We start from the raw sequence: 10,943 nt of genomic DNA, 5'->3' as shown, positions 1-10,943 counted from the left end.
ACCTGCTACATCCCTAATTCCCTTTAAAGTAGCTGCTGTCTGAATCCTACTCAAAAAATAGGATGAAAAATGACCCATCTTATAAGATGTAGTGCAAGAAAAGTTTGGGATGTGCTGCTCTAAGGTTTGTAGAAAAAAATCAGCATGTCATATAAGTGATACAAACAAAAAGCAATTTAACAGACATTTAACACATTACAGGAGTAAGGATATATGTCTTTCCAGGCACTAGAAAAGGCAGTCTGAATTTTGGTGACATGCAGTTAAAACTGGCTTGCCGTTTTCAATATCACTCACAAGATCAGTAAGGCAGTGAAACCAAAGCACCCATAATTTTAGATTATTTATGCTCAGAAGGATACACACGTAAATTACATTCTTCAGGATCTAACATAACCTGAAAGGCTGCTAGAAGGGTGGTAGAGGTGTGCATGTTTTTGGTCATTTGGAATGAAGGAAGAAGCAAATTTGTGTAATTTTTTTTTAAAGATAAAAACATCAGTGACAAATGATATGTGAATGAAAAACTAACAGCAGCATAAAATTAAAACAAGGGCTTTTCCAACTTTTGTTTTTAAATCCCAACAATTTAATTCAACAAGATCTGAAAAGAAAAATACATTCCTAGTTGCAAATGTGTAGGAGAATCAACAAATTTCTGTAAAATTTACCATTGTAGAGATGCCTTATCAATAAGAAAGTGGCTTTTCAGCACACTCTGGTTCCTGCAATTATAGGGAAACCAAATAGAGCCACCAGATCCTCCGGTAACAAAACTAAGGCCACTAAAATAAAGGTTTTGTTCATTTTCTTAAAAATAATATCATACCTAGCAGATATCACAAGTGATTGTTGATAGGTCTCATTGCTGCACTGCTCCTATTATGGGACTTTTTCCCTAACTTATGAAAACATGTAAACATACTAATAAGAAAACTGGATGCAGTGTACAGAAGCATGCTTAAGAGAGCCTGGAGGTGAATAGACAGGCACTTATTTTTAAGCTACATTTTTAAAACAGTTCTCAAATCTCTTTACAAAAAATATGCCTCCTGGATAATTAAAGACACTTGATCCAAGACAGCATTCTCCTACCTCTATGCTAATTATTCCAATGTCTTTCAGTCTGAAGATCACTCAAATTTCCCAACACAGATGCTGACCTTGTCTACGGAACTGGAGCCTACTGACAACAAATCTGTTTTAAAATTTTCATTCAAGAACCTTTATAGTGGTTTGCTGATTACAGGTTGAAATGCACTGCTATCGGCACTTGCTTAAACCTCACTGAAGTCATTCAAGGTTACCTATCTTTTTCTAGCCCTGAGTTTGGGTCTGTTTGATCCCAAGAGTCCAGGGTCAGTCACATAACAAAAGCCCCCATTTTATTTGGAGAGTCACATCAGTAGGAGTGCTACTGATGGACACCGAGGATGCAGCTAAGGTGCAACAGGAAAAAAGAAAAAATATATTAAAGGGAAGAGACCATTTTAGTCAGTGTTGATTGTACAATATAGATTTCAGTCTGACTTTTTCAGCAGTCGGAGCAAGGAAGCTTACACTAGCCAGGACTTAGTGATCTAGGAGACAGCTTTATAGGTACATTACTGTGCCTTGCTGCTGTGGGCACATTTTAAATCAATACAGAATGGGACTTCCAATCAGTCTGAGTATTTCCCTTTTTTCCTTCATGGCAAGAAGGTTAAATCCCTCAGAGCATCAAAAGCAGACTAAAATTGCATAGCATGGCAGCTAGCAGGCCCAGAGACAGACTCCGTTAGTTGCCCCAAGATCTGAAGAGTCAAAACCACAGCCTCCAATATGAGGTATATTTTGAAAAACTCTGTTAGTTCAATGTTTTCTTTACGCTTACTTACTAACTTTCATCAGCTGGGTAGATAAAAATTGCAGAAACCAGAGGGTTTGTTCCCCCCATTAATCCCCAAAGTTTGGTTTTAAAAAGGTGGTCAACTTTCCACAGAGTAACCGTGTGATGGACAGATTAAGAGCAAGCAATCAAACTGCTGACAATTATATTTTGGGCTATTCTCTCTTTCTTCAATATTTCTGAACAAGAAGATGCTTCTGAAAGTCAGACCAGTATTTAAGACTCGTAAGGGAAAGAGATGAATTCAAAGCTGAGCTAGCACACATCTAATGTGTTTGTCAGTCTGTAGTATGAATGGGACATGGGGAGTAAAAAATAGGGATAGAAAAGGGAGGCATGTAAGTAATAATTATAAAAAATAAAAAAGTGTTTCTTGTGTTTATACAGTCACCCTGCAGTCTCCTGATGGATCACTGGTCCAACAAATTAGGAATTCAGTTTGCACACACAAACAAGAACCTATATAATATTTCACCATCTTAAGTGTCTTCTGCCAGTCACACCCTGGAACATCCTCCATGATGTACCTCAGTTGGACTAAAGAGAAAATGGAAGCTTGGTACAAAATGAACTATATGGCACAGGTATCCCAACCGTTTTGCTTAAAATATAAATTGCAAAGGAAGCTGTGGAAAAGCAAGATAGAATAAAGCCCTAAATCAATCATTACATACTTCATTAATTGTATAAAAGTGCAAGATTAAAGTAGTTCAGGTTAAGCATTCAGTTCACTATAGGCCACACAAATGCTTAGCTTGGCCATCAATGGCCTGTTTTTGTCATTCAGTTACTAATATTAGTTTAAACCACAGAAAGAACAACTGAATGAAAAACATATGCAATCCACTTCAAAAATGGTTAGTTTTCTGTGACCAGCACGAAATATTAGCTCAGTATCATCAGCTATACAATATGTACATAAAAATATTGTGTCTTAATCTTTGTTTTAACAACTTAGAATAAAGCTGTACTAAACATTATTTCCTTAGTGTGCCAACTCTTTGCTCTGTTCCGGCCAGCTGGCCTAGTAAGACAGAGAAGTCCTTTTATAGCAATGGTACTTGAATTGATCCGTAATTTTGACACTTCAGCCATAGTAACTGTGGAATTGCTTTATTCAGCCAGGCTAGGTGATCACATGCGACTGCCTAGGTCTCAGTCAAAGCTTCTTGGGCGGCTCCACAAGAAGAACAGGCCATATTCCAAAAACAAACTGTTAAAAGAAAAATAGAAAGAGGGGGAAAGATTTCTTGGAATATTATGTCTCTTGGAATAGAAACCAAACACTGTCAACCATCGTTTCAACCACATTTCTTGGGATGTAAGTAGAAATCAAAGCTAGTACCCTAACAGGCATAATCAGTGAGCCCCAATGCAAGTTCAAAGCACAAGATATCCAAACGCTGCAGTGCATTAATGGACACAAAGTATTGCTTGCTTACCTTCACCTTTGGCCTGTGTTTCAGGAAAAGTGTCCTTGTGTATAAACTGAGGAAAAGGAGAAAAGTGTGCTTAAAATTTCATGTATAAGACAGCATATAAAATGATGATGATGTACTAATCCCAGTTTTATTGTCCAACTAGAGAAGAATTGCTTCTGTGATCGCAGAGCTACCCATTCTGCCTAGATTTACACAAAATAGGAGATGTCAACCTACACTAAATCCCTTTGTGCTAGACTATGATTAGCAAACTAATCTACCCTATCACTTATGTGGGGAGAAAGAGGGAAACCCAGAGAAGTAAATTCTCTCTCCACTATGCAAAAGACTAAACAGGGACTAGAGCCTGTCATTTTGGAAGGATGAAATTAAATCAGTGTACCACAAAATATAGCAGATGTTAAGCACAGTGAGGGGAAAGCAGCATAGCTTGATTTTGTATCCCATTTTTGTTCTTATACACCCTCTCTCCTCAGTAGATCTTTTCCTGTGTATGACCTCACTTTTCAAAGTGGCCATAGGTGATGCCACCGTGTGGCTGAGAAAATACTGGGGAAACTACTGCAGGGAAAGCATGTTGTTCTTTGGGGTAGGACAGACAAATCAGGCATCTGCACATTCCCCAAGGGCTAGAGGATACAAACCCAAATTATTTTCTCTGTGCAGCATGCTGGAAAAACCTTGCCTATGCTATCCAAACTCTGCATTAGCTTGCTTTCTGTAAGGAATTTTCTTCAAAAGATTATCTCAAGCTGTTTAGGGCAGCACACAACCTGTTAGCCAAAATGAAGCAGCTGTTTTCCACATACCATGACACATTTTATATATACAAATATATACACACACGTACGTATAGAGACACGTCCATATATACATGTATGTATGTACATATATACATATATGTATATATAAAAAGAGCTATCAGAATAGCTACTGGAAATGTACTTCTTTTCCTTGCATTTTCCTTTTACTAGCTATTTTAACATTTGACAAAAAAGGAGAATACTGTGTTAGATGTAGAAAAACTGATATGTAATCAAGTTTTCTCGACTACATAGAATGTAGCTGTTAAACAAACATTCTCTTATGGTTAAGTGATAAAACATTATTTCATTACATAATGAAAAAAATACAGAAATTCTTTGGATTCCAGCTTAAATTCCATTTTTGTTCCTGGTTCCACTAGATGGTGGTATAGAGCAAAAACAGAGACAAAAATCTGCTGGCTGCAGACATGCTAACTTGGGCTCTCATTTAAGTCTCCTTCTAAAACTAACATCCTGCGCTCCTGGGAACAGCTTTGCTCCAACCACTTCAGCTGTCAACCCTTCTGCTCTATAGCATGATGCCTGCTAGTTTTCAGGAGTAACAGTGCCTATCAGAAAGATTAGTTACGCTTCTAAAATGAAACATGTTTAAGTACTTCAGGATTGCTGTTCAAGAACAGAAAGGTATTAATAGCTTATCTTTTGAAATTAATATACTGTCAAATAGTTCTGCAGTTTAACTGCTACAGGGTTCCCATTTCCGAATTGCATTTTCCTGAAGAACCATGACTATTTAAAGATTAATGATTACACTTTGAAGAATATAAATTACTTCTACAGAGTTTTTAGACCAGTTACAAAGAGGAAAGAAAAACTTCCACCCGTTTAGTAAGAAGTCATTTTCCTGCTCTTCTGGCTGATACATTTTGAAGTAAATCTGAACCTGGGAAAACTCCTAAGACTGCTTTATGAACATCCAGTTTAGAAAACATTTCCTACCTCAGCAGAATATGAAGGTAAGAGCCCAGGCCTGTGAGAATATGCCACCATGCATGAAACTGTGTCACAGCTCCCAGAACAGGAGGCATCTTCTCTCGTAGTGCTCTGTAAGAACGAAACACCATTCAATGTTTTTTTTTTTTCAAGCTAAACAATCTCAAATCGCATGTGTCAGATCACACATTACTGTTTCCGTATCTCAGGCATTTGCTTCACGAGTGAGGCTTCACGTAGTCAGGCCTTCAGCAGGTGCAGAACAGCAGTTACACCTTATATTGCCAGTATAGAGAGATATTAGCACACTGGCTTTCTTACACATTTAAAGAAAGCACAGACTTCTTCATACAATCAGTGATCAGTTACTTCCGGACTCAAATTTCAGGTAATATACTTATGGCATCCCACACTCCCAAATGAGTTCTACCATTCTCCTCCCCAAAACCCGGTGAACTACTGTCCATAGGATGAATTGCTGAGTTTAAAGTCTGAGAGAGGAAATGGGATCCATCAGACATCACCACTTTACATTTGGCAATCACATCACCTATTCTCCAGCTCCATGGAAGATTAGCTTGCCTTGCTCTGTTGTACTCTACAACAGGGACAAAATGGATATCTAGTGAGAAAGCAATGGAAGTAGAGGGTCTGAGATACTCCGCTTTGTATTTTGCACAGTTATGGCGTGTGAGCTACTTGGGAAGAGACTAAGGGATGGCGATAGAGAAAGAAAAGGGAGGAACTACATTGCCCTGATTTCTCCTGCTCACTAGGCCTCTGCAGATAACGCCTATTTTGGTTGACGGTGGAGCAAATGTTTGCATCTGCCTGTCTTCTTTTTTAACTTTCATTTCACATTCAGTCAAAACAAAAATGGGAAAACAATGGCCGCAGGTGTTAAGGAAGAAAAATCTGCAGCTTCTGTAATACTTATTTACTGCTTGATGTTATAGTGTTCAGACTAATTGCTAATCCCTGAGCTACTGCTTAGCTTCCAGAGCTGCTCAGTCACAAATACGAACACAGAGCTTCGATTCAATCAGCCCGGGAATGACATAGTGGAACACACAGACTGTCACCCCGGCACAGCCTCTGAGTCTTTCGATGGCAGGAAATCTCAAAGCTCAAGTTCAGAAGTGCACAGATCCAACCAGGGAAGCTGAGTGCTACAGATGGTTTTTTTGTTTGGTTTGGTTTTGTTTGTTTTTTTTTTTTTTTTAAATAAGTTCTAAATTTAATGAAATATGGAAAACCAGAAACTGAACCAAAATACAATTTTGAACATTAAAACCAAAAAGAGCAGGTAGGTGGATGATTCATAGGTTAGATCTTTAGAGAATAAAAAATTACAAGGAACTGGAATATATTTTCTCCAAAGGTTCGAGTTATAATACCACCTGGAGAAATTCAAGGCTCTGCAGACATCTGACTAAACCTAGTAAACAAGCGTATTTATTTTTTTCCAGTACCATAACCAAACAAGTATTACAGGAAATATGCTAACTTTTTTTTTGCCTTCGCAAAATGAGGATGGAAAAAAGTGCTTCAGCAGCTGGTGTAATCTTTGAGCCTAGGAACAAGTTCAAAAGCCCCACGGACCTGCAGCAGCTCAGCAGGCTTAGTGAATCGGGGGTTATGATCTTACCACTGATGTGATGCAGCTGCAAAAATCAATCCTGATGCCAGTATTTGCAATGTCACTCTATACCCACCCACTTGTGTTGGCAAATAACTTTACTATGCCGTCTGTATCAAGTGTTTCTAGAGATGAGGCACCATGTATTATATTCAGTACACCTGTATTTTTTAAAAAAGTTTCAAGAAAACTCTGTTGGAGTTAACTTTCAATTGGCCTAGCCTAGTGCAAGGACTACAGAGCCAAAAGGGACAGATGGAAAACACCAGACTTCTTTACAGCACACTATGATCCTACCCTGACAAAGCAACCTACTAGGACAATTCTGTACACCACAGATTTAGCGGCATAACAATATATCAGATAGTCAAGAACGGATTTTCTGGATGCTGGCATCAACCTTTCCATCTCCTCCAGCTTGCGGCGGAACACAAGCACCACAACTAAGCAGAAGAAAGGTGCAGTTGTCCAGTTCCAAAGGAACACGCATTAAGAGAAAACTTGCTGGACTGGTGTTCTTTCTTGCACAGATGGGACATCGAGCCATACGACAAGGTGGTGGGTTCCTACAACCTTTGTCTGGAAGCCTTTTTTACCCCATTTGGCAATACACTAAACAGAGAGGAAGTCTTTCCTGCCCTCCTCTACGAGGGCTAAGCCAGAAGACTTCAGGCTAATAATGACAGCCAAGCACGGTGTATCGGCTCACAGAGTTACTGTTCTTTCTGAGACGCAAAAACAGCTGTTGTTTATTGGTGACAGATACATTGCAATAGATATTTCTTTAACCTGCAGAACTACCACTTTTCATATTTTCCTGGAAATGGCAAGAGCAGAAACCAAAAAAAGCAGGATAAAAAACTCATTCAGATGAAATCAAGTGTGAATAGCAGGGTTTAGTAAGCCACAGATCCTCAAAATTACTTCAGTGACATTACTTTCTCTCAATTTAAATTGAAGTCCAAGAGAAATATCAATTATTTAAAAAAATAAATCTATTCATGGATAAAAAACTGTTTAGTTAAAAAACTGTTGAGTGCTGAATCTAGTCATGAGCAAACTGGATAAAACCCTTGTGAATGTTTTGTAGGCAGTGTACCATACATACCATGAGATGGACTTGAATATACACCACAGAAAAAACAAAGCTTTATGCTAGAAGACTATTAAGAACTATCCGGACAAAGTGAAAGAACTCACCTCAGTTTATCACAGAAAATGTTGTCCACATTCCAGAGAAAAAATCCCATTAAAAATACAGTTAAAGATGTATAGCCTAGACCTCTAAGCCATGGGTATACCCTAGAGAGACAGAGAGAGAGAGAAATAATGCAAACTTTAGTTCAAGATTCTTTAAAGGCAGCTTTCATGTAACATACGTAAATACTATTACATACAAATAAACTGCTTTATTAATTTTTTCTTCCAAAAGGAAAAACATCGACTTCAAATCTCATCTATTTAAGTATCATTTTACCTGTATTTTACCTCCTCCCCTCTCTCCTGAATTCACATTCTCCGAGACTGGTCTTTTAAATGTTTTACTCCTGTATTTCTAATTGTTCCCCTGAATATTGCTCTCTCCTAATGCAACAAGCGGGAAAACTGAAGTTGGCTAAAAGGTACTAATTCTTCAGTCCCAAGTATAATCTTTCAGTTAAAAAATAGCCGTCTTACAAATTAGGACTCTCCCAAAAGAAGAGGCTCTTTTCCAATACATGATATCCCTATACTAGGGGACTTGTTTAAATAAGGTCTTTCAAATGACTGTAGTCTTTTGTGAATGTAGACCACCATGACCAAAAATGAACCAAATGAATGGTTTTAGAAAACAGTAATTTCATGTTGTATTTTATCGTTGAGTGCTATTGAGGATGGAAAAATGTCAATTTCATTTTGGGAGGAAAAAAAAAATCCTCTTTAGGATATGGGAAACACACTGAAGAATCAGATGCATTAAAGTGCATCATTAATGAATTTACCCTCACTATATGCATTCAGGTTGGACCACGAAATTGTAAACTTCCTACATGGAAGTTGGTAGCATTTGCTCCTTTCCCACTAATAAGACAAGTCCAAAAGCAAACCCAATTCCAACCCTAAAAGGCTGCCATGGAATACTGTTCAAGTTATTTTTAAGCATTATGAATGCACAGTTTAGATTCTGGGTTAAAACGCATTCCTGAGCTGTTTTTCTCCACTGTTATACAGAGCGCATGTTTCAGAGCTGTGAGCCGTGGCAGCCAAAATGTGCAAAACACTGACAGGTAGAGCTTCTTCCACAGGGCAAGCTAACCAGATACAAGTTGTACATGTTCACAACAAGTGTACTGCCAATATAAGCTACCAAAATCATCATTTGTTTAGGCTAATAAATGCACGGAACCCCATGTGGTACATGGCAGAGACTACATTGTAATATTCCCGACTCAGTGCTCTACAGACATAAGCAAGTCCAGGACATGTAAGAGCACTAAATGGTATGTTATACATGCTGGTAATTAGGTAATTATAGCTAGAATTGTTCAGGGAATAAATGGTGTTGTTTTGTGAAAGAACGAGAGAGAGGCTGGCATCATTTATTAATGGAGAATATGCTTTGTGAAGAGAGAACAACATTTGCCAACTTGCGATCTTGGGAAGGAAGCAGACCCAAGAAAGAGATGAAAAGTGTGGGAGAAACAGGCAGGAACAGCAACAAATGATGAGGACAGGAGGAGGCAGCAGCCTGGAAGGAACAACATGCTGTTCTTTGAGATTTTTACTCTAAGCTCAGAGCGACTTCAAGCCCCGCACTAAGAAATACGAGTGATAGGAAGCTAATATATATTAAGGAAGTAAGAAACAAAATAGGCAGAAATTGGGGTCGATATGTAAGTTGAAACAGGCTTGGACAAGTCCTAGCTCTATCAATAGAAAGACAAGAATATGTTTTAGCAGCGCAGAGGAAGTAAATCCAAAAATGTGCCTGGGGATGACTTTTATAGAGAAAAGAATGGGTGCCTTCAGGTTGGCACAGCTTCTCTAGCAGAACTAATTCAAAATTAGTAGTAATTTAGTTAAAATTTAGAAGTAGTTTAAACCTACTTCTCTCCCCACCCCAACTTTCTAACCAGTTTGCATAATATAACCAAAGGGGGGAGCAAGTCTTTGTAGTAACTTCATGTTGCAATGAAGTGATCTGGCTAATTAAGAAAATACACTCCAAATCCCTAAATTTGAAGCGAAAAAGTCTGTCAGAGACAGACTTTGCTGGAGGAAAACAATGAATGATACCCTGGGAGCGAGGATGATGGTGACAGAAGACAACTAAATGCTTCAGAAATAATGAGAATGCACAAGTATGTGGAATTTGCAGAACTGGAAAGATAGCAGGCCCAAGGGTTCGTCTACACAGACAGAAAGAAATGTAACTTAAGTGACTAGAACTGTGCTAAATCCTTGTGTAAAATGACCTGAACTTTATTCCCTTTGGTTTCCCTTGGAAGTGAATTAAGGTAATATCACTTAAGATCTGAAGGTTAGGATTAAAATTTCCATGTTCATGAGTTTGAAAAGTGCCTTTAAACTGGTGATTGTTTCTAAAGCTGCGAGCAACACGCTATGTTTTAAGTTCTTGTTTAATAAAAGACTGTGAACATTTACATTTGGTCTGCAATGATTTCTTGGGGAAAGTCAAACCAAATTAACTGAAATTGCAATTGGAAGGCCATTGAATGAATCTACTTTAAATTCACATCTTTTGTTAAATTCTTCCTTGTGTTCCTGAACAGATACGTGTGCAACTCGAAACAAAGTTTAACAAAAAGCACACTTAGAATGAAGACAGTAGAGAGAAATCAGTAATTTTCAGGGGCAATCCCCAAACACACGAGAACACCAACTATTCACAGGGGAGAGACAGGAAGGGGCAACCAACTGAGCCCCTGAAAACTAAAGGTATGTGTTTACTCCAATACTGATTCTTTTCTTCACTTTTTCTTCACTTTTACCCACGAAGTCTGTGCCCTGATGATTCTAATGCTTCTCAATGACTCCTAGCATTTCTAATATCCTTTTGTTTGTTATAAATAGTTTTTATTTCAATTTCCATAATGTATACCTAACTTTATCCAGTCAAAACTGTAAGGAAAACTATCATTTAACCTTCTGTGTTATTATCTTTTACATTCAAATTTTAGATACTTGATAGAGAAGAGGAGAGGAAAATATTA

At 38.1% G+C, this 10,943-nt stretch overlaps 1 protein-coding gene across 1 annotated transcript in view; it reads right to left on the bottom strand.

The window, feature by feature from the left end:
• Nucleotides 1–2,439: 2,439 nt before the first annotated feature.
• ACER3 (alkaline ceramidase 3) overlaps nucleotides 2,440–10,943 on the bottom strand; it is a gene marked incomplete at its 5' end in the record, with an annotated part of 33,661 nt that continues 25,157 nt past the window's right edge. Inside the window, 4 exons of the mRNA XM_009578180.1 lie at nucleotides 2,440–3,101; nucleotides 3,331–3,376; nucleotides 5,097–5,201; nucleotides 7,930–8,031. Of these exons, the coding sequence (XP_009576475.1) occupies nucleotides 3,048–3,101; nucleotides 3,331–3,376; nucleotides 5,097–5,201; nucleotides 7,930–8,031 (307 nt within the window). The remainder of the gene's footprint in view (nucleotides 3,102–3,330; nucleotides 3,377–5,096; nucleotides 5,202–7,929; nucleotides 8,032–10,943) is intronic.

The sequence above is a fragment of the Fulmarus glacialis genome, unplaced genomic scaffold (genome assembly GCF_000690835.1).
Source record: "Fulmarus glacialis isolate BGI_N327 unplaced genomic scaffold, ASM69083v1 scaffold33535, whole genome shotgun sequence".
In the NCBI taxonomy this organism is placed as follows: Eukaryota; Metazoa; Chordata; class Aves; order Procellariiformes; family Procellariidae; genus Fulmarus; species Fulmarus glacialis.
Note: the sequence above shows the minus strand (reverse complement) of the source record. Positions and strands in the feature narration are given on the sequence as shown.